The 22,413-nt window shown below is 53.2% G+C and overlaps 6 protein-coding genes across 6 annotated transcripts; all 6 read right to left on the reverse strand.

Moving 5' to 3' along the window:
- Window positions 1–705: 705 nt before the first annotated feature.
- Window positions 706–3,552, reverse strand: DICSQDRAFT_128205 (uncharacterized protein; the record flags this gene model as incomplete). The annotated part of the gene is made up of 7 exons (XM_007367610.1): window positions 706–735; window positions 925–1,100; window positions 1,163–1,264; window positions 1,343–1,400; window positions 1,860–2,296; window positions 2,386–3,478; window positions 3,535–3,552. The coding sequence occupies 7 exons, from the start codon at window positions 3,550–3,552 to the stop codon at window positions 706–708; spliced, it is 1,914 nt and encodes a 637-aa protein (XP_007367672.1).
- Window positions 3,553–6,284: 2,732 nt separating this feature from the next.
- Window positions 6,285–6,473, reverse strand: DICSQDRAFT_64874 (uncharacterized protein; the record flags this gene model as incomplete). Its single annotated transcript, XM_007367611.1, has 1 exon — window positions 6,285–6,473. A coding segment is annotated over one exon (189 nt), but the record flags the coding sequence as incomplete, so codon positions are not given.
- A 1,300-nt stretch (window positions 6,474–7,773) lies between these two features.
- On the reverse strand, window positions 7,774–9,336 carry DICSQDRAFT_171909 (uncharacterized protein; the record flags this gene model as incomplete). Its single annotated transcript, XM_007367612.1, has 6 exons — window positions 7,774–8,015; window positions 8,076–8,569; window positions 8,625–8,728; window positions 8,786–8,930; window positions 8,991–9,035; window positions 9,098–9,336. The coding sequence occupies 6 exons, from the start codon at window positions 9,334–9,336 to the stop codon at window positions 7,774–7,776; spliced, it is 1,269 nt and encodes a 422-aa protein (XP_007367674.1).
- A 1,665-nt stretch (window positions 9,337–11,001) lies between these two features.
- Window positions 11,002–14,317, reverse strand: DICSQDRAFT_181865 (WD40 repeat-like protein). Its single transcript, XM_007367613.1, has 8 exons — window positions 14,190–14,317; window positions 14,022–14,134; window positions 13,878–13,972; window positions 13,728–13,827; window positions 13,524–13,670; window positions 13,333–13,468; window positions 11,345–13,275; window positions 11,002–11,281 (listed from the first exon to the last, which is right to left on the reverse strand). The coding sequence occupies exons 1-8, from the start codon at window positions 14,205–14,207 to the stop codon at window positions 11,164–11,166; spliced, it is 2,658 nt and encodes an 885-aa protein (XP_007367675.1). The 5' UTR covers window positions 14,208–14,317; the 3' UTR covers window positions 11,002–11,163.
- A 1,488-nt stretch (window positions 14,318–15,805) lies between these two features.
- Window positions 15,806–17,679, reverse strand: DICSQDRAFT_89126 (NAD(P)-binding protein; the record flags this gene model as incomplete). The annotated part of the gene is made up of 10 exons (XM_007367614.1): window positions 15,806–16,134; window positions 16,202–16,225; window positions 16,317–16,503; window positions 16,577–16,591; window positions 16,654–16,662; window positions 16,722–16,892; window positions 16,962–17,043; window positions 17,116–17,176; window positions 17,240–17,276; window positions 17,494–17,679. 10 exons carry the CDS (start codon window positions 17,677–17,679, stop codon window positions 15,944–15,946), a joined length of 963 nt encoding a protein of 320 aa, XP_007367676.1. The 3' UTR covers window positions 15,806–15,943.
- A 1,647-nt stretch (window positions 17,680–19,326) lies between these two features.
- Window positions 19,327–20,878, reverse strand: DICSQDRAFT_138446 (uncharacterized protein). The gene is made up of 9 exons (XM_007367615.1): window positions 20,829–20,878; window positions 20,702–20,768; window positions 20,481–20,580; window positions 20,373–20,407; window positions 20,148–20,317; window positions 19,960–20,023; window positions 19,808–19,905; window positions 19,651–19,741; window positions 19,327–19,529 (listed from the first exon to the last, which is right to left on the reverse strand). The coding sequence occupies exons 3-9, from the start codon at window positions 20,528–20,530 to the stop codon at window positions 19,372–19,374; spliced, it is 666 nt and encodes a 221-aa protein (XP_007367677.1). The 5' UTR covers window positions 20,531–20,580; window positions 20,702–20,768; window positions 20,829–20,878; the 3' UTR covers window positions 19,327–19,371.
- Window positions 20,879–22,413: the final 1,535 nt, after the last annotated feature.

Below are 22,413 nucleotides of genomic sequence, written 5' to 3' on the forward strand. Positions count from 1 at the left end.
CCCGGGCTGGGTATCTGTGCCGGTCGGGTGTCCTACTTCCCCGCGGAGATCGTTCATGTTCCTAAGTCGTACGCCGTGATCCCCGTTCAGCAATGGCTAGCTAGCTCACTTCGTACGTGTTATCCAGCTGGTCGCAAACCCTTGGCAAATTGGTGTTCGAGTCTGAGCATGACGCAGGTGGTCACTTCGCAGCATTTGAGGTGCCACATCGGCTTGCAGGAGACCTGCGAAGGATGTATGGGAAGGGTGGACCCGCGCATGGCGTTGTTCCGGGCAAGAGTGGCTACGATGCCTAGGATACGGAGTGCTCTATATCACGCTACGATTGTCCTTGGCATTTCGCGAAATCTTAGGTACCAAAGTTCAACTAGGATAGCCACAGGTGATAGGAGGTATTCGTTGGGTGATCAACCTTGCGCTTCTTCGGTAGCCGGTATGTACGGCGGCTTGGGAGGCCGACAACCGGCTGGTGAGCTTTGCCGGAGTGTATTCGCGGCGCACACTCGAGAGACGAGAGAACTTGATGTTGATACAGGTCGAACTTGAATCAAAGACTCGGGATATAGATATAGATACGGCGTATGACTACAAGTAGAGATCCATTCTCGTTCAAATTGTGGTGTACGCCCAAAGACTACCGCCTCGACTTGCGGTTGTCGCGATGGTCGGTATGCTTGCAATGACAATGTCATTAGGTTCCGTGTCCTAATTACCGTCCTTAAAACTCTGCAGTTGCTGGAGCAATCAGAACTCCAAAATCACTCAAACGAGCAGAGACAAGACGTGCCTTTGACGCGACGGAGCTCTTGCTGTCGTTCTTGGGCTGCGCTGCAGGCTCAATAGCCTGATGTTCCCCCTTGTTCTGATTACCCTGGGTCGTCTGTTTCAACTTCTGACTCTTGCCACTGGCGTGCTCGTGCTCACCTGCACTTTCGACAGTGTGGCACTTTGGCCCGTACCAGGCTGCGCAGGGTCTTTTGGTGTTGTAACGTCCTTCGGGCCGACGGGCTCCATCGAATCGCCGCGTGTCCGGTGGATGAGGGGCTCTTGTGAGTTCGATTGGGGCTGATGTTCCTGCGTCGACGTCATTCGGTACTCCCCTGTGAGATGACAGCTCAATGAATCCGATGCATGCAGTGTAACAATGAACGCGAATATGTACATGTCGGAATTGCAGCAGGTGATTTTGACTCTTCCTTCTTCGCTTGGTATGACCTCTGTGCGTACCAGGAGGTCCCGAAGGCGGCTACAGTAGCTGTGACGCCTGTTGCGAGCACTTAGTAAGGATTGAAACGTCAATCCTGACCGGTTCTCCGTCACTTGAGTGTGCCTAGCAGCTCACCTTGCCTCTCGAGCGTAACAGCTGCTGATAACTCCTTGTCACGCCAGAGTGGGCCATGCTGCTCGATGGGATTTCAAGACAAGCAGATATAAAGTGTGAGCAAGAACGAAGTCGAAGAAAGGAACCTGGGCAGACCCCATGGTATGTTATATAGGAGCAGGTCGTGGTGATGGGAAGCAATGAGACCGTGTTCGACGTCATTGTCTATCCTCGCTTTCTCACGCGCCACCGCGCACGTCGCGCGGGTGCCCACGTGATCGCGTATCCCAGGGCCGCTGCACTGAATGACCCCGTACAAGTCTTCTGGAATGCCCGCGAGCGGGGTGACGCATTGATAATAGAAAAAAAATACTATGGTCAAGTGTTATACCACGGGAAATGGACTACTAGAGATGGTACAATAGAGGATAGTATCATCATACGCTGACTTACGCAACTGGAATGTACGTCGAACAGGTACTCAAAAGCAGATATGTCACGACATGACCTCAACAAGAGGTAGAATAAGAGTGAGGACCTTCTTGCGGCTCGTCAGACCTAACACCTCCCCTGTAGCGTCCCACAACCTCCGTTTCAATGTCTGAGCGTCAGGAAAGTCCCGCGGTACGGTAAACCTGAAGTGCACCTCCTGGAGCGCCCCCATCCTGGTGAATTTGTTGCGGAAGCGTCTCCATGGGCCGCGCTTCCGATGACCAAGGGCCGCGAAGAAGGCGTTTCCGATCTCCGCGCGTGGGAACGAGACACGGAACGTAACTTCACGCACCTCGCTCCATCTGCTCGCGAAGGACTCGAAGAGGTCGGCGTGGAGATGCAAGACCTTGTCGAACAGACCTTCTGGGCCCAGCGGAGAAAGCTTTCGGTCATAGCTGGGCGGAATTTCCAGCCAGAGCACGATATCCCTCAGATTTTCCGTCGCGCCGAGCCCGAGCTCGGCCCATGTCCGAAACGGGTCAACTACAAGCAGCGTCAGAACGACACAAGATTGGGAGGAAAAAAGAACGCAAGGTGGGACGTACAAGCACGTCACAGCGCAAGCGACTCACCTGGACTGAAGAGCATCTGCGAGACGTCCAATTCCAAGCTTGTCACAGGACTCGCAAATTCACCGCGGGAAAGGAACGTCCCAAGATGCCTCGCTTCTGACCATGTCCGCGCGCGCAGCCGCACCGCAGACAGGCTCCTGTTGTCCTGGCCGTGCGCAAACCAGATAAAGTCCTTGAGCGCCGCGATGCGCGCCTCACTCCTCTCCAAATCCAGGCTGTTCAGAGACAACTTCAAGATTCGGGGCACCACCCGTCGCCGTGCGAGTTCTAACGCGACGTTGGCCGCGGAAACCTGCGCGTCGTCTGCGAGCATAGGCACGCCGTCTTGCGGACCAGGGTACGACACCGACAGCTCCTCAATGAAGGGAAAGATGAAAAGAGCATCGATAAGGTGGCCACGCGTAGTAGACACGCATCTCGAGATGGAGAGGGTCGTCAGTGCGGTTACGTCCGAGAGACGCGGAATTGAATCCGCTACCCAGGAATGCATATTGTTGTCGAACGTGAGGGTGTCTAGCGATAATACTTTGATGCCTCTGACGACGGTGAGGAGGTAGGAGAGGAGGTGGATGGAGAACTGTGGTGGGACGTATTCCCACTGCGACGGGTCCGAAGCGGCGTTGTTCCTCGACAGAGACAAGCTACGGAGCCTCGCTCGTATGCCGCCACCATTGTACGCAGGTCCTGGGGCAACTGAATTGCTTGAAGTAGGCCACTTCTGCAACCAGGGTCTACCACTGATCGTAACATCCGTGATTGCTGCTTGCGCCCAAGGCCGCTTGCGGAGGAAGTCTATCCAGTCCCCGATGCTCCGCACGTTCCTCCACCGCTTGCTCAAGAGTCGAGACAGATATGTCAGGTCACGCGACTTGCTCTCCTGCGTGGGACAGACGTCGATGTGAATACTACGGAAGAGCGCGGCGCGAGTGCGCTCGCGGAAGGGACGACAGAGGCACCCGAGCGCCATGAGCAGCTCCTTGTCGTCGTATTCCAAGAATACGTCAATAACGAGAGGCCAGGAAAAACGAGCTGGCGTGGCCGCACGCTCCGCAGGTAGATCGGGAGGGAGATCAGAGCGTATACGGTTGTGAATCTATCAAGCCGAAATAAGCACCGTACGCGCAAAGCAAGGTGATAGGGATGACTTACACGTCCAGGATGCCTCATCTTTAACGAGAGCAGCTGTATGAAGTGGGGCAAGGCATAAATATGACTTCCCTATCCAAGATTGGTCTGATATATATGGGCGAGTGGCACCGGATGCATCGGAGTGGCATGGGCGCTTCTGACTTGACGTCTGTGCCATTGAGATTGTGCGGCAGCAGCCTCGAGGTGAAGTACGTGGCCACGTCGTCCATTGTTCTCCTTACATGTAGTCAAAGTAATTCTCTACATCACATGATTCGCAGACCCGAAACCAACAACGACCTGATGCAGAAGAAGAGCAGTGCATTGTCGAGGCCGTTGGCCAACAATGGGTCTGCTACGCTAACATCTTCTCTAGATAGGCCACCCTGCATGAATAAGTGAGCTCATACAGAGGTGGTTCATTAACTAACTGCCAGGCTACTACTATCATTGGTACCGGGAGAGCTCACCTTGGTGGAGCACTTCTGAGGAGTCTTTACTATGCTGCAGACAGAGTAATACTAAGCAGCTCTAGGGCGTAAGCAAAGGGCTGGGCAGAGAAAACGGCGAGGGAGCCGAACCCCATGGGCCAGACTTGCGTTGGACGCGTTGAAGCAGAACCAGGAGTCGTTGCCCGGACGACTGAGCGTCGCTGTGCACCTCGGGCGCCTGCCTCCCAATTCGACTGCACGGCGCCGATGCCGACGGCTACACGTGGCCCATCACACTCATGCCGGTGATAATCGACCATCGATCAGCAGTAGGTCGCCTCTCACCAAGTAGTCCATGGGACAAGTGATCAACTACCAATACGCATCTCGAGTACGTACGTCTGTCACTGAATGTGCTTTGCAGAAGGGCTCCTGTTGCCCAAGGAAGACTCTCCCAGTTATATGCTACGGTCGCCCTGGATCTCTTCCTTAGAAAGCTCCGAGCACGCAAGGAGCAGAGCAAGTGCGATTAGAAGTCATAGCGTTGTCGCTGACTGACTCCATCTCGTCTGCATGCCTGAATCATGACTAACATAGTCCATTTGTTACGTGATTGTTCTCCCCTCCGACGTATCGCCAATTTTTGGTGTATGATCTCGTGGTATATTGGCGCACACATTGCATCTGCTCTCAAGGGCGACTTCATGAATCACTTGCAGACATTCACGCTGTAGTTGGTGTGTTGTACGAGCATGGTACAAGTCAATTCCCTGCATACCTTTGTCGGCCTGTGATTATGACACGCAGGCATACCAGCACAGTTTGCAGAGATATTGTCATTGTGCGGGCTGTCCAACAAGACACTGGGTCTCGTTGAACCCCATGCAAGCACGGCCGGATGATCAAGCTTCAATCAGCACTTGATATATCAGATATTGCACCGGTATGCGACTACAATTGTGTTGTTTCCTTACCTGGATGCCTATACTAGAGTGGCTCTTCAACGTCAGAGGCGGCTTCCCTCAATGCATGTCCACAATATCATCTCCGCCGAGGCCATCATCCTGTCCGAGATAGTCTTCGACAGCGATGGAGGCTCCGAGTGAGCTGACGACTCGCTCAAATACTATGGAGCGGTTATCGGGAGACGAAACCTGTGACGGAGGCATGGAGCCAGTACCACGAAGACTAGCCGACTGGAGACGCAAGAGGAAGCGCGAAAGAATGACAGCTGATATCCTACAATTCGTACGCGTGATGAGTCAGAACAGAACACCATTGGTTCGGGAGTACATACGGCGTTGTGAAGGTTACGAGTCCACTAGTAGATTGCAGTAGAACTATGTCCAGCTGCAACGTTCATGATTAGTACTACACATTACAAAGTCCCAGGGGTGGCTATACCGAAAGCAATGTGAAAGCGATGTGTAGACAGTTGATGATGCCGAGGAGACTAGATATATTGAGGTTTAGGTTTGGCAGACTCAGGTACTACGGGTGTGAAGACATACAGGAAGTAGATTGTTCCTGATTTGGCACCATGGTTAGCAGTGTTTGAGATCGAGCACAAAATACATGTCCAATCGAGTGCTCACCATCCAATAGTAATATGCTTGCGAGGGAGCCTTGCAGTAGACCTATGTGGCCAATGACCCGGAGGCGGACCAGTGTGAGCCATGTTGCACCGATCGCGAGGCAGTCTGCAGCAATCAGGCTTGAACGAGATACAATGGTTACTAAACCCATCAGAGATCAGGGACGTGCGAGGCTTCGCGGGTCCATGTAGCTCACATCTATAAAACATGTCATATAGTTCAGCAAAGGTTGTCCTTTCGAATGTTTTTTTCAGGGACTGACGTCTTTGAGAGATTCACAGGTACACCCGCAATTTCCGTACATCCAAACGGATCTATATCCTCTCCGGTCAGCCCGAACCGGAAAGTGACCTGTTGACATTCGACCGCTCAGGCATTCAGCGTCGGATTATAACGTTTAGGCTGTGAATTGATCTTACCAAGTTGACCCCAAAGGGTACCACAGATAATGCGAACGCGATGACTGATAGAAGCATGTTCTTCCGGAGTGCGTAAATACGCATCGCTGTGAAGGCTATGAGAGGAAAGTCTCAGGATTTGCTCGTAAATAAAGGGAAGTATGTGTCACTCCCACCTGCCCAAACAAGATATATGGAATAATTCACGGCATAAGTCCCCTTTGCAGAAGCAGCGCAACTGCAAATGAAAAGACACAGAGCGGCTTCAGCAGGTATCCATAGTACCGAAAGATACCATGCCTCGGATTCCAGCTCACCTCTGGTGAAGTTTCAGGATTAATCAGTATCTAGGTGTCACTGAGATAGAGAACTATCGTACTTACTGCATTGGAAATGTTAAAGTAACTCGCAAGGTCCCAGACTAAGAATATCATGGTCATGTACTTGTTCATCCAGAATAGAACAGCCGCCGCCGTCAATTTGCGCCCCCAGAAACACCTTATCTCTTCTCCGGTAGTGATCATCGTATCGTACAAAAATACAACTAAGATGCAGACGAGTCACTGATACAGCCCATACACTCCTTGAAAGGATGTGAACGAGTTGAGATACCTATCCCGGCAAAGAAACAACGGTTGTCAATCAAGCTATCGCGTCCGTCATGTATTCAGTACTTGTACTTCCAGTCAGTCAAGGCATGTAACTTACATCTGTGAATACTGGAGAGCCAGCTGGCCAGAATTGGAGGTAGCCATGATAGGGAGGTGACAGGTGAGATGGGTGCGAACTCAGTCGTAGCGAGCTCTGGAGATGCATTTATACCCTCTCGTGAAGCTTCAGATTCTATGGATCCCTTTTGATACTCCAGTCCGTGAGAGAACATCTGGCTCATAGTGGCTATTTTCTGGTAATAGCCCACCAATGACATCTGTCTCCGTTATATGTCTGAAACATAGACATCAGGGAAGCAGCAGAAGCCTGATCCACTTGATCGCTTGCACCGTGCAGACGGTGCCCAAGGGCATCTACTTTCCGGAGCAATAACACCCATACGAAACTAGAAGTAATCATATCGGAAAATGTATGTGCAGGAGTGACCGAGGGAATTTGTGAGCCACTTGCAGTAGAGCGATGGGTCTGAAGGGAGAACCACCACTCTTGCGGGGCGGTAACTCGTGATGTCTCAGTGGAGCTATATCTGATGTGCGAATAAGGGTTCCAAGATAGCTAGGATGGGGCAATGTGGTGAGAGGGTGCCTATGCATCATGATAATATGATATTTATAGAAGACGGCAAGCAAGACAGATACCGAAGCGTGGCATCGGTACATTGTCAAACACACATACACGCCGAGGTACTTCACTGGATAGTAGTAGCCGACTTAGAGTCCTGCCAGGTGTTATCCGAGTACTAGCTACGCTCATTTTGGCCAAAATATACACAATGAGAGGGGCTCAAACAAGGTCTCAACCTCACTCGGGGGCTATGAGGGACGAGCCGTACCAGCCCATAATAAGTGATTCACGTCCGCGTCCAGAACCTGTCGAACGGCGTAACAGGGATAAATATAGAGGACGACGAGCTGGAGCCTGCGCCTTCGAGTCTCAGCGTTCATGTGGAGGCAAGATCTGGAGGAGTTTTATTTGAGCTATTCGATTCTCACGGTTTAGCCGCTTGCGAAAGAGCGGTACAAGCTGATGGCCTTTCCAATGCTGACGGATGCGTCCGTCAACAAGTAAGAACATACTCTACATTGGCCCATTTGGTATGATATAGGACGTCGCCTTCGCCGTAACATACATACGCAACACACGCCACTTCTACCTCACCGTGTCTCATGTTCTCTCGAACATAAACCACTGGGCTGAAGGGCGTACGGTGTCCATCTTCTCAGTTCCAGCCGTAGAGGATGTAGAATAGGCGACGTGCCCCGCGACCATCATACACTCGAGCTTCACACCGTTATCGTTGACTGTAACGTCGACTTCGCAGTATCCTGGGGGAATCATTGTCGCATCTAACACGGAGAAGGGAACGTTATCAAGCGTATACGTCGGATTACCCCGGCGCCATGAATCTGGGCAGTGAGATGAGCGGATGACGGTAGTGCGCGAAGTCAGAGGTTGAGAATACTCACGTCTAATCATAACGCTCCCACTTGGCTTGTCGTTTGCCTCCTGTGCAGAGTCCTCTTCGCTACGGCCGGGAGACTTGGCGTTCCTGCGCAGAAACCTTGGTATTATTTTGCTCAAGCGTTTGCGCCTCGATTCGCTATCTATCAGCACGAAGCTGGGCTTTACCGGAGTGCTCTCGGGAAGCGACACAGAGTTCCATTCTCCCTTGTGCGACCATACGCAGAAAGCCGTGATCCACCCGCTGAGGTCTTCCCTTCCACACATTTCAGAGTGGTGATATGCGACGTGGCTCCAGAACTCCACGTCAGGCTCGCCATCGAATGCACTGATGAATCGGCGAAGGATAGGGCGAAGCATCTCCGCCCAAACGGAAGGTTCCTTCCCGAAGTCGTAGAGTCGCTCGAGCCTGCGATAGATCTCCACCCAGTCGGACTTCTCTCCTTCTAAAGTGACCGATGGTATGCCGCAGATACAGTCGATCACATACTCGAAGTATCTAGAAGGAGAGATTCAGCCGGACAAGGGGGCTTGTCGGAAATGGAGACACGTACTCCTTGAGGCTCGCCATTATGACGATCGAGCATACGGTAGTGTCCCTTGTGGTAGTCGTGGTGAAATCGGGTAGGATCCACTTCACCAATGTATCGTCCACGACCTATGTCCATCTGTGGTCAAATATGTTGAATACAATCGAACACCGGCCAAGACGCACGTTCTCGTGAATCCTCTTGGTGAATGTCTGAGCAAGGCTGCCATAGTCAACTGCATAGCGATCTCCGGCGGCCTGCAATACCAATTTTTTCTTGCCCTCGTGAGCAACAAAATATGAACGGAGTTCCTCGGCATGGGCATTGATGCTGTTAACGGTGCAAATGCATGAGTTAATCCTGTAAGTCAAAGCGTATTGGCCTACATACTAGAAATTCAGCTGCACAACGATAGCCAACCAGACATCATCGGGCCTGCGTGCAAGGAGCAATCTCACATCAAAAAAGTTCTGCGTCAAGAAAAACTTGTTGCTTACCTGATCCGGAGGTGACGATGAGCTCCATAGGCATCTAGGACGGCGTGCACAAACCCGTTGCTGTAGGGTACCATCGTAAGAACTTCATCCGCCTCAAGGGAGCTCTGCAAGATCTCCTTGCATCGTCTCCATTGCGGCCGGCAGCTCTCTTCCAGGATGTTGTCTACCGAGGGCGTATAGCTCTTGTCGAGCTCGAAACTGTTTGCCTTGTGAGAAGCGACCTGGAAGGTCACAGGCATGGTACACGGGGACGACTCGGAATGGACAGCGGACTGGTAATGGTAGCGTAAGGAGTCGGAAGTCAAGGACAAATCCAACCCACCGACACGTCAAGAGGGCCTATATTTTGTTGATGAGAGAAGAATGTGTCACTATGGGCCTGGCGCCCCCGGAAAACCCCCGGTTCGACAAGGCAAAAAGTGCGTTCAACGGTCGCACCGTGGAAATGGGATCTCACCGTTGAATATCACCCGTCAGTTATCCGCGGCGGCAACGTGTTTTTACATCCGTAGAGATTTACCACCTGAGACGCCAAGCTGAACGGGGTTATTCCACGGTTGCTCTCGGTGTCCGCAAACAAGTCTGCATGTGCCGGCCCTAAACATGGGCGCCAAATGCCAGTCGCTCTGATTCTGACCATTCTCTCGTCTGCATCGACATTCTCCTGTTGCTTGTGACATCTGACTTTCATGGAACTATCTTAGGGTGCGTTGGGTACATGACTGCTGTCGCGTCTACATTTATTGGTCCCCTTTATCACCGTTCCTGGGGTGTGCATACAGTACCAGAGTCGTCGGGCAGAGCCCAGTGATGGACGGTCGGCATAAGGTAAGTCGCAATCTTCAGAGTTGTGAGTTTCTCAGGTAAGTCCAGCTATGTTGTTTGGCCATTCTGGCAAAGATGTCGATCAGGTAAGTCACTCTTCTCAAATATCTGCATTCTCCCCGGTGAGTATTTGCTGCTCTTCCCTGAATATCTGACTCCGTCTACCCAAACTCCCATATGTGTCCTTAGTTTTGGCGTGGATGTACTGCAGGAGCGGCAAGGGTCAAAAGGACGTGGTCGTTGAGAGTACCAGAGGGTCTCGAACTTGCATAGTTTATATTGATATCCCTACCTGTACTATGTACTCAGCATGCCGTAATGCGACCGTAACACTGCAATCTGCAGCGTGTTTAGCTACACTCTTGTACTGCATCATCAGTGATTCCCTATTGATTTCCAGCTGGCGCAAGCGAAGATCCGGCACCCGGAAACCGTGCAAATTCCCATGTTTTACAGGTGTAAATCCCGCCCTTCCGACCCGCTGTCTAACCGAGGTTTTTCTCCTGTCTGAGACCACGCCAGATTGACCGTGGAAAGCCGTCATCTTGACGCGCTTTTTGCTCGTCCATAAACCGGTGTTCGACCAGGGTTTTCTGCTCCATTTCCTTGGCCGGACCGCACTATTTCCTCGGTTTTCCCCTGTGGGTTTTGCACAGTCCCGGGCGCCATAGTGTGTGATATCACGAAGAAAGCCAGGCAGCACAGCACACTGATAATGCTGTCATCTTTCGACTGCGGCGATCACATGATGACAGCATTTGTGCTGCGCGCATAGCGCGGCATCGATCACAAAGTTGGCCATACTTGATACACTCTCGAGCACACAGTAGCGACCGGTCTGTAGCCGAGATGAATGTTTGTCTAACAACTGGGTGGCGCCAACCCACGACGAAAGTATGACTCCAGCTGAAAATGAAAATGTCTAGCCAGTCATTGCACGCACCGGACAACCGCCGTGTCTGTGTGCTAGAGAGAAGATGATAGGACTGCCGAACCAGATTGCAGGGAATCGAGGCCGCGTGCACGTACGGGAGCCAGATTGTCATCAGCTGTGCTAGTGCAGAGTGATATGTAGCAAACGTTGAATGATAAATCAACAACTCTTCACAATAGCAGCACCTCCTCTGTCATACACCATGCCATACACTACTTTTACGACCTGCAGCGCGGAGTAGGCATCGTGCAAGCATCGCGCATCGACAAGCAGCTCACCCATTCCGCCGATGATGAGCTCTATAATTTCAGAAAGCGCTGATAGCATGTCCGCTCGACTCGTCCATCTCCACGTCCGCGTCCTTGCCCTGCTTCACCTTCAACTGGTCAAGCAGGTAGGCCAGCGTCGAGCTATTGTCCGAACATCTATGAAGTGAATCTTCGGTGAGCCGCTGCATCCATCACAGTAGCGCAACTCAGAGTACTTACAGTCGCGAAATAAGCTCCTCAAAGTCTCCTAGCCCCTTCTGCAGCGCCCTCAGCACGCTCGCGTACTCCCCTGACCGATCCCTCAAATGCCGCCCATGCGCCCCAAGCAACGCGCTCGTCCACAGCAAGTCGAACTCCACATGCGGGCTGCGCTCCATATGCTCCGCTACGAACCGTAGCAGCGGCCCGACGTACACGATCGGCAGGCTACGTACGAGCAGCCGGATGTCCGCGCGGGGCACGGCCTCGTACACTGTCTGTACGAGCGGCTTCTCGTTCAGGCGGAACGCCATGACAAGCGCCTTCAGGTACTCGCGCTGCGCAAGCGTCGCGAGGAGCGACTGCGGCGTCAAATCGAGGTCGAGGTCGAACGGGTCGAATGCGATAGACTCGTCGACGGAGTAAATCAGGAGGCCCTCAGTCGACGCTGCAGCCCACGCGCGGCCTGTGGGTGAGAAGCGCACGCATTTCGTCCTCGCCTCTTGTCGATACCGACGCTTCGACATGTCGCCGTGCTGCGCGCCTGGCAACGCAGTATCCATCCGGTCTTCGAGGTCGCTCTCGTCGCCGCGGTCGTCGATCAGGTCGATGTTGCCGGCCTCGGTGAGCTTGCGGCTGTCGAGGAACTCCTCGGTGCCGTCCAGGCTCAGGTTCTGCGAGATCTGGAACTTCTTCACCATGACCCCTTCGCGCACGTCGTAGATCACGACATACTTGCTGTTCCCGCCCGCGATGATGCATTGCCCGTCCGCGGTGTACGCGAGGCTGTTGAAGGACTTCCCAGAAGCACTGTTGGCCGCCGTGACCCGATCGTCCGCCTTCCGTCCTCCGGATATATCGCGTCGACCGTCAATGAGATTCGTCTGCTTGCCAAGGTCGACGTCGAAGAACATGACCTGGCCGTCAAGGCTGGAGGCGGCAAGCTCCTTCCCATCAGGCCGGAACGCGACCGCGAGCACGTCCGCGCTCAGCTGGAAGGGCTCCACCGCGTGCGAACGCCCAAAGACCGTCCATACCCGCACACTCTTGTCCCAGGAGCCAGACGCGAGCAAGTTGCCAGTAGGGGAAAACGCTAGCGAGCTGACAGGGCCTTCATGCCCGGTTAGGATGTCGAGCAGCTTGCCAGTCTGGACCGACCACAAGAAGACCTCGAACGAGTCTGTCGAACCCGCAGCAACTACCTCGCCGCTCGGGTCTACCGCAAGGCACGAGAACTGGACCGGCGTGGGCGATGTGAAGGTACGGAAGTTGCGATAACGAATGAGATCGAACGCACGTACGGTGCCATCGAGAGACGCTGTGAAGAGGACTTGGCCCTGTTTGGTAAACTCCACGGCGGAGACGGCAGCAGAGTGCTCAGAGAAGGTAACGAAGCAGAACCCGGACGTCGTATTCCAAACCTTCACCTTGCCGTCATCGCCTCCGGAGGCTATGTACTGGCCATCGGGTGAGTACGCGAGCGTGTTCATGTCGAAGAAATGACCCTGCTGCTTGAGCACGTACGACTCGGACTGCCACTCCCACACAAGCAGCTGTCCAAGCTTCTTCGCGCCAAACGCGAGCCACTCGCCTGAAGGATTGATCGCGACCGACGAGATTTTCTCCTGCGATATGCTGAGGGTGTGGATGTTCGAAAACGAAGGCATCTCCCACAAGCCGAAAACACCAGTGGAGAACCCGACGACTAGAAGGTTTGAAGCACGATGGTAGGTGCTGCACACGACCTTTGTGCCGCCGGGCTGGTTGAAGTAATGACGCTTATGTACGCCCCATCGCGTGTTGGCGATCTCGTTGTAGAGCGCGCCGGTGCCGTTCGACGTCGATGCAATGGGCAAGTCGTCGTCGTCGTCTGCGTCTGATTCGTCCGAAGCCGCTTCTCTGGGCTTGGCCCTCCAGGTGAAAACTGCGCCATCTCGGCTGACGGTGTATATCTTCACATTGAGCAGGATTAGATGAGAAACTAGACGTCGAATTCGTATGCTCCTCACCGTTTTCGCATCGCTAGAAAAGTACGCGTTCAAGACTGCGTCCTTGTGTCCTGCAAACGTCTTCGGCCGGAAACCTTCCAGGGGATCGAGCGTGAACAGCCGTGCGGTCATGTCGCGGGACGTAGTGATGAAACATCTGCTCTCCTTAGTAAGACGCGGGTGTGCCCCAGAGGAAGCTGGCAAGTACGTACTTCGAGTCCGGAGACCACTCGATGCTCAACACCTCGTCATGGTGGCCAGTATACGTCCTGTGAAGGTTGAACGGGGCAAACTCCCGGATGAGGTGGTTGGGCGTGCGCCAGACTTGAACGTGGGTGTCATGAGAGACGGCGATATATCTGGGGCACCCTGCTGTTAGACGGGCGTCCACCCGATGAAGAGGGTTGCGTACCCACTTTCCGTCTGGCGAAAACTTCAGCGCTTTGACAGCCTTGTGAAAGTTGAAATGATGAAGGACGACACCCCTTTTGAAGTTGACCAGCAACGCGCGACCGTCTACGTTTTCGGTCTGAAGGATCGTCCAGAAACCGGCAAGAACTACATACCGTCGTCGATGCTTAGCAGGACATTCGCATCCGGACTCAGAGCGATAGCGGCGATGTTCTTGCGGTTCTCGAAGGGAAACGTATGTGACTTGTTGCTACACAAGATGAGAACGGAGAATGCTTCTTTGCGGGCAATGTACTCACTTGACGAGGTCGAACACGGACACACGGTTGCCCACCGGGCTCAACACTGAGTTTCCGTCTGGCGTAAAAATGATGTTTCCCTGCCTGTACACTGTCCCACAGAGATTGGAGAACTGACGGGTTAAGCGTTGGGAATGAGCGTCAAACGAGAGGACAACGTGGAGTCACCTTGTAGTTCGCCTTCATGACAAGCCCTCCTCGCACGATATTCGTTGTTTGGTCGGATTCCAAAGTCTGGTCGAAATGGAAGTACCCAGAGAGACGAGGAAGATATGGAGGTAGCAATTGGACTGCCGGACTGGAAGTTAAAAGGACGAAAGACGTTGCTACATTGGCGCCCGCAAATTACAGTGGTTTTTCAATTGACTTGTCGTTTGAGCGCCGACGCGATTGCGCCGCTACAGATGCGTCCCTTGGGGACCTTCGACCGACAATATCTCCTCTTCTCCTCCTCAAGATCACTCGCTTCTTCCAATCAATCACGCCTGGAGCATATCTGTACACGTTGATTCCAGTTGTGTTGCTAGATGTACCACCCATATCGCGCCAGCCCCGTCTCGCATCTCGCTCACTGGGTCCTTCTCTAAGCGCCCCCTTTGGCACGTTGGACGGCGATATCTCCTCAACGATGCAACATATTGACGTCGATTCTTCATTGTCTAGAAAAGTGTCCAGCAGGGCATGGCACTGCTCATACTATGAGATATGGCGCGTAGAACATCCAGCCTCCATATCACTATTACTCCTGCAGCAATTTTCCCCTGTCGACCATGCATATTGTTCCTCATACTACACGGAGAAGCGAAGGAGATGCAGAAGGAGTCACTGGTGGACGTTACAGAGCATGCAGAGTGCAGTAAGTGTTTGAGCCGTACATCTCCCGTCTTCTATGCAGAGTACATGTACATGTCTGGTATGCTACTCCCCCGGATGTCGCCAAACCACCATCCTTAGGCTCCAAAGCATGTTGTATATTCGTTTTATATGCCTATGTTCATCTTCAATCACAGATGTCATCAATGGCAGTCGCGTGTAGTTATCCACCACATCAATCGCCCGGCGACCCTTCCTGTCCCCTCCTGCAGTCCTGAAGTGATGACACATGTTCCCAAATACCCCGCAAGATCACCAGTACTTCCATAGTATATACTACTCACAGACAACACTGTCTACTATCGCCCAAAGAGAAACCCCCGATGTTGCACCAGACGCGACCTCTCAGCCGCCCCCATGCACAACGTTATCACTACGAGAATCACAATCCTCCTGCATCATTCCCTGAATAGCACTCAAATTCACCCTTTTCGATGGTTTCCGTAGAAGTACACTGTTCAATGTGTAACAGAGTCTGAATCGAGAGGCGAGTGCACGGGATGTAATACGGGGTTGGTGCCATATGGGTGGCACATCTAGCAACACAACTGGAATCAACGTGTGCCGATATGCTCCAGGCGTGATTTATTGAAAGAAGCGAGTGATCTTGAGGAGGAGAAGAGGAGATATTGTCGGTCGAAGGTCCCGACTCCCCAAGGGACGCATCTGTAGCGGCGCACTCGCGTTGGCGCTCAAACGACAATTCAATTGAAAACCGCTGTACTGACCCGATCGGGCCGAGCTGACCGTCTCCCTGGGTTCGATCCTCATTGCATTGCAGCCAAGCTCTATACCAATCTGAAAACGATCACGAAACCGGACTTGTTCATATTCTACAGAACATATGAAAAAAGTCGCTGTGCGACCGGGAGCCATGCCAAGGGCTATAATATACCATGATAGGCTGTTTCATCAGTACGACCGTGTATTAGCACCTCACGATCATAGCTACAAACACGTTCACGGAAGTGCCAACTCGGAATCATCCCTCCTCCTCAACACACAGCGAAAAACCACCGAAGTTCTTGCAGTACTCAATTTGACGTTCTCTACAGCCTCCCCTGTATGCTCTTCAGAGTATCCACTGCGCACTCCCCAAGGGTCCTGAACTGCTTCAGCTGCAGCACGCACTTCGCCTTGGACGAATCGCAGAAGGCGCCAGGGAACGAAAACGGTGGTGGACTTGGATTCCCAAGCACAAGGCCCTGCAGGTCTGGGGCCGTCGCGTGCACGGCATCGTCTGTCATAAGGAGTGACCCACATATGAGCTACTGAGGTCAACGGCAAGAGCCGATAAAGGTGCGTACACAGGTTCTGGAACGTGTATGCGCCTGCGAAGAGCATCGTGAAAAGAGTCGTTAGTTGGCGTCGAAGATAAAGCGTGAAGAGGGCGAAGGGGGGACCAAACACAGTACGCCGCACCTGCATCGAGAATGAACCGCTCATTACCAGCGGCTTCGACCTTCAATGCGGCGACGAACGCATCGGCGACGTCGCGGACGTCGACGTAGTCTGACGCATAGATGTTCACTTGGTCGCCGTCGCGCGGAGTCGTGAGGTGTTGGTACATGATCTTAGAGGAGAGGTTGAGGTCATCAAAAGCCTTCCACTGCCGATGCAACGCAGGGTCTATGTTAGTATTCGTACTGGACCTAACCGAGACCGTCAACGAAGAGACATACGTCGTGGATGACAGGCTGCAAGGCGAAATGAGCTTATAGCACTTAGCATGATAGTCAAGGACTCAAAGAAAACGCACCCCAAAGATCTGCAAAATGTGTTGGTCAGTAATCTAGAATGTCGTGGATCGATGATAGCGCAACATACCCAGGCAGGTACAATACGTGTCGCATCCCATCCAATCTCCTTCTTATGCTCTTCGACAAAGTTGATAACCGCGCGTTCGGCAAGCACCTTGCTCGCGCGGTAAAGCGCTTGGCCGCCCGCCGCGCTGCCCTTCTCATTGACAAGTGCGAGATCCTTCTCGGCCCAGTCGTCCTATATCGTACAATCGTGGTGAATTTATAGCCAGCTCGCCCATACACCAGATTGGACGTTGTGTCGCACCTCAGTATATACATGGAACAGATCCTCGTGACCGAGCATCGCCTGCGCGGACGACATGTACACAAAACGCTTTACGTTCTTGCTGTGGCGGGATGGTTGAATTAGCACCTGAAGGTCACCAGAGAGGGCGGAGGTAGGACCAGCCCATGCGCACCCGTGTCGGAGCGTGCTCTCAAGCAGGTTCAAGACGCTGTCTGTGTTCGGCCCCATGATGTCTGGCCAACAGAGACGACGAGTGAATACAGGTGGGAGGAGATGCGCATAGTATGTAGTCTCACCTAAAGCATCCGTGGCGGATAAGTTCGCCACACCGGCCTATCGCATTCGTACGGACAATCATAATAAACACCTGAGAAAGAGATGTGATGATACAAAAGGGGATACGCACTACGTGCACCACAGCACTGATCGAGTCGTTGAAAATACCGTGACTATCAAAGGCATCATGCTGGAAAAAGGGGCGTCAGCAATGCACAATAAGGGGGTAGCAGCGAGCTGAAGAGAGTCTGCGCGCCTTGGCTATGTCAGGGACAATTACAGACTCAAAGCGGTCGCCGTGGATCTTGAAGAGGTCGGCGACATACGCGGCCTTCTCCTCAGAGCGGACGGCGCCGCGGACGGCGTATCCGTTCTCGAGGAGGGCGCGTGCGATCCAGGCACCGCTGAAGCCGGACACGCCAGTGACGAAGACAGTTGCGGGAGGCGGCACGGCGGGCATTCCGTCGTAGTGGGCAGGGGGCTATAAACGGTGTATGCAGGACGTTGAATGGTTTGTTACGAAGCGCAGCGAGGTAGCGTTCCCGCCTAAACGCTGCTCAGATACGCAACGGGGAGTATGACTCAGGATTGCAATCCTAAGAGACTCCGGGCTTCCTTTGTGTATGCCTCTGATTTCCATCATGCATCAACAGCGACGGGCGGGTGCTGTTCACTGTGGGGCCTTGAGAGTTCCCAAAATGTGCGTTTTCTGACACGAATAGGTCTGCTCAGACGCGCATCGTGTTTAACAAGCCATCTCATTTGATACGTGCACGACCTCACCTGCTTCTAGATAGCGAAGGGGAAAGCAATTCCAAGTGACGGAAGCCTGGGCATCTCAAAAGCTGGGAGAAGCTCGATGAATCTGCGCATAGAAGAGTGTGTTCAATGTGTCTAGATCCTGCAGCGCATAGTGTAAGTCGTCACAAGTTCTGATCCCACGAATCGGCCCTCGGAACTTGAAGCTTGAAAGCTTGAAGACAGACATGGGCGCCTCATCAGGATTCATATCACGTGCCTCGCTGTTGATCTCCTACTTACGAGGCTACGCGGCCACAGCTCATGCATAGGAAAGTTGAAACATGCGATGCTTCATTTCATGTCGAGAGGATTGTCAACGAAACCCGTTCCAGAAGTACATTCCCCTCCATCACCCAATGACTGGGCATCGCCAATCCACGCGCGCGGCGGTATATAGCTTCAAACCAACCAACAGAGCAAGACCGTGGCGTTATACTCATACATTATTCATCCTCTGCAGTTCTGCTAGAATCTCCAATCCTATATCTTGTTCGCTGCTGCACATAACAGAAGCAGTGGCCTAGACGGGTCCCAAGGCTGGTTGGGCCTGAGGATGACGCCGCTCCTCACTGGGACTCCAGGGACTATATGTCACAGCCCCGAAGACCGCGGCCATCTGTGTCCCTCTCGTCCCACGCAGGGAGAACATCCCGTCTAGCGCTACGCTGTTGTTTGTTGCACTCTCGTCCCATGTCGAGTCTGCTGCCTCTTGTAGGTCGAGGATGAAGCGGCACGTCAGGATGACAGCGATCCTATCGAACAGATAAGTCAACAAGCTCGGAAAGGCTGAGGTCTTCTAGCGGTAGGAAATGGAAACAGGCATCCCTGCTTTGAGGGTTCCTTTCAAATGTCATCTCGGGGTCCGGCTCACGGACCACATCGACATGTACATGTCAAGCCTTGAGACCCCAATGGATCCGTCAGAAGGCAGCGGCGGGCGCACGAGACTGCGCAGGGCGATCGTGAGGTCACCCAGGATCCACAACCTTCAGTATGTGTCAGTCAACGGTGCCTGGCTGAAAGGCGGCTGCCTACAACCAATTGGGCCTATCTCGTGGCACGGTACGGGTGAAAGAAAACAGACGTTGCGACTTACACAGAGTTCCACTGAACAGTAGCGTATATCAGCTGTCCAAGAAGTTAGCGAAAGAGTCGATTGCCGGGAGCAGTCCAACGCTTACGTCTATTCGCCCGACTAATACCAGCCCTACAAGATTGGTGAAGAAAAGGAGGCTGATTATCCTAGTAGGCTCAGTTCTCGGGCCCTATGCATGACACAAGAGGCAACACGCTCACAAAAAATAAATCGTTCCTGATACCAACACACTCGTCAACGACCCAAAATCAGCTGTCATTTGAGACACCTGCCTCCAAAGAAGAGAACTGCAGGCAGCATCGACAGATGACCAAACCTCATCCCTTCGCCCTTCTGTGGCCAAAAGCGCATCCACGTTAGGACAAGCACAATCGCGTCGGCGGCCAGAGCACACGTTCGCATCGCGATATCGACTGCCACTTGTCATAAGTCTCAAGCGGTATATACGTCGGTGAACATAGAGAAGGAACTCGCGACGTACAGCTTCAGGGGCATGTTATTACGAGCTGCATGAGTTGAGTCGGGAACAAGCTCACCCAAAATATGATCCGATAGGGGCTTTCGATACGGAGTAATGGCCGGACGGTGTGAGATTCGTCCAGCCTCCCCCGGTGAAACTGAGATACTGCCACATCCCAGACATCAGACCTTCCTCAGTCGGTGGAGAAAGGACTATAGGATCTGCACTCACGAGGGTGGTCATAGGATTCACCATGCCTAGAAGGGCTACTAGTATTGCGGCCCACAGCTTGCTTGGAGAAAGCGCATGGGCTCTGAGCCCTGCAAACACTGCTGCAAGATGAGCGTCCGGCCACGTACGCGGACGTTCCGTACTGTGCTCACCGATGGTCGTGATGATCATCACGGTTCCAGAAATCACTGAGAGATAACCCAGAACTGCGTGGCTATACATTTGATTGTATTCAATGAGTGCATATGGACGCGCTCGGGGTGGTGTACCTCTGAAGTCGACATCAGCTTGCCGCCTGATAAGGATAAGATACGTGTGAGGGTCGCCTCTGACCGCTAACCTTTGCACTCTCCCCGGAAATCGAGGACAGGTCGAGGATCGTCAACAGCATTTGAAAAATGGACAAGTAGCGGATGATGATGTAGAGCACAGAGGAGCTGGACAGGGGACGGGGCCAGACATATCGTATTTCTCGGTCGAACACCAGCAGCCAATCGTAATATATCAAAACTATAGAAGTAGTGTGAGCGCACGATGAACACACTTGAAGGATGATCCGACTCACCGGCGCCCGCAAAGACGTGGTATTCATTTTCGACTCTGTACGTCGACGAATTGTCAGCTCTGGTGCGCAACGAGCCCTCTGAATACGTCGTGGCGAACCTTAGCTCACCTCGTTTTGCTCATAGCGATCATCAGTTCAGTAGCCAGAGAAGAGCTCATCTCAGCAGTTCGAAGTGTTCAACCTGCTCGCAACAATAGTAGTCGCGTGTCTGGCAGCAGAAGGCAATCAATACGATGCACATATGTATACGATGGGCATTGAGATCGCAGCCGAGCGTCCTCTCCGTCCGCTTCCACATGTTGAACAAGGAAAGCAAGAAGATCGCTCACCAACTGTTGAAATTTCACTTCATGACGCGCGAAGTGCCTGGGAGGGTGCGGATGCCATCCTAACGCCCTATACAGTAGTGTCAGGAAGGCCGTTAGCACTAAGTCTGGGCGAGGGAAAACTTCTCACGATGTACAGCGTGAGTCATGCCATGCAGAGCTGAATACTTGTGCTTCTCACCGATCTCGGGAGAAGACTGGTGAAAAATTGCACCGTGCCATGACAGAAGGCCGGCGTGTGGCGTGCGCAATATTGAATGTTGTCGTTTGGGGTCCGGCACTTGCTTTTGATGGTGCCAGCGGAGTGTAAAGCTGTAAGCGGAGTAATCGGCCCCTTGTTCCGACCCAGCATGGTGCAGAAAATTCTACTTGTGTACTGTACATAAGCGTACGCCTGCTAATTATCCTACATAGCGCCGCTTGCTCCCCACAATCCAAGATGTCATTCAGCGCTAGGAACCGAGCACGCGACAATCCTAGGTGCGACATCGTACGTAGGCTATGCCGCGTCTATGCACGCTATACTCGGGCAGGACGGAAAACGATGGTATTGGGCGCGCGCTACGGAAGCTGCGCGGGACCACCGAGTCCGTGTCGCCACCGCTCTCTCGCGCGACCGGTGGGCCGAGCTCAAGCCGGCGGAAGGCGAATGTACCTGATACATGAGACGTAGCTAAGCGAAACCAAAAATGGGGCAGCGGAAGGGCGGGTGCAAAAACGAAAGCTCGAGGAGCGCGAGCTCCCGAAGGGCGAAGGGACGGGCTGCAAGCCCTTAACCTATATACTACTAGAGACAAAGCAGATGTAAAGCGGCGAGGGGGTGGCACGAGTTACGCTGTCATAGACCCTGGACAATAATTATTGTCCAAAACACTCACACGTCTATCACAGGTGCCCTCCTGGATCGATTGGACCGATGATCATACGACTTGTCATCTCACGGCAGCGTGATAAGAGGTCCAGCGGCCGCTGCTATGGTACGTACGACGCTGGCCAGGCCCCTACGGAGCCTTCCTATGGACCAATGTCTTGTGAGCTGTGCGACGGCGTGTGAAAGAAACCAACTACGGCGCATAAAGTTGATATAGAGGAGGCAGGGTTCCTGTGTCGCTCCGCGTCTCGTCCTCAGTCGGATAGCCCGGTCGCTCTAAAGGCCCACCCGCGATGCGCACGCCTCCATCAACGGACCGTCGTCTGACAGGTCTTGGCGACAAGGGCGTCATCGACGAGCGGCCATTGTACTCTAGGTAGTACGCGCCTTGCGGAGGGACAAATGGAGGACTAAGAGGCTCTCGTGGTACGATGGGTACTGCTGGAAGAGCTCGCGGGTACGTCGCGTATTTCTCCCCGTCGCTTAGCTCCACGACCTCCGGTATTGATTGTCCAGTGGAACGCAGATTGTCGGCATCGACGATGTCCACAGCCTCCGTAGGGACGTCGACATGGGCAACGCTGCTGTCATGGCTGTCAACTGGGGAAGACATGTGCACAATAGTATCTGAGTTGGCTGAGAAGATTTCGCTCCGCAGCGTGAGTTTGGACTTCCCAAGAGACGACTCTATATCACTAGATTCCGCGTCCCCTTGCCCCGAGGAAGCTGCAATATTTGTCAACGTCCGGATTGGATCTCGTCACGCATTCGTGTCCGACGAATGGACTCACCGAAGGGTACAATCGAATCTTTCCTGGCTGCCCGCTGACGCCGACGCCACCAC

This window comes from Dichomitus squalens, assembly GCF_000275845.1.
Source record: "Dichomitus squalens LYAD-421 SS1 unplaced genomic scaffold DICSQscaffold_27, whole genome shotgun sequence".
In the NCBI taxonomy this organism is placed as follows: Eukaryota; Fungi; Basidiomycota; class Agaricomycetes; order Polyporales; family Polyporaceae; genus Dichomitus; species Dichomitus squalens.

Excerpts from the sequence above, each read along its gene's own strand:
- DICSQDRAFT_138446 (XM_007367615.1), bottom strand. The coding sequence starts at position 20,530 with ATGAGCTCTTCTCTGGCTACTGAACTGATGATCGCTATGAGCAAAACG. Across the intron at positions 19,906-19,959 it reads GATGATCATCACGACCATCG|TGTTTGCAGGGCTCAGAGCC; the intron begins GTGAGCACAGTA and ends ATCTTGCAGCAG. Across the intron at positions 19,742-19,807 it reads TGAATCCTATGACCACCCTC|TATCTCAGTTTCACCGGGGG; the intron begins GTGAGTGCAGAT and ends GGGATGTGGCAG.
- DICSQDRAFT_181865 (XM_007367613.1), bottom strand. Across the intron at positions 13,276-13,332 it reads TTTCTAGCGATGCGAAAACG|ATATACACCGTCAGCCGAGA; the intron begins GTGAGGAGCATA and ends CTCAATGTGAAG. Across the intron at positions 11,282-11,344 it reads GAGGAGCTTATTTCGCGACT|ATGTTCGGACAATAGCTCGA; the intron begins GTAAGTACTCTG and ends TTCACTTCATAG.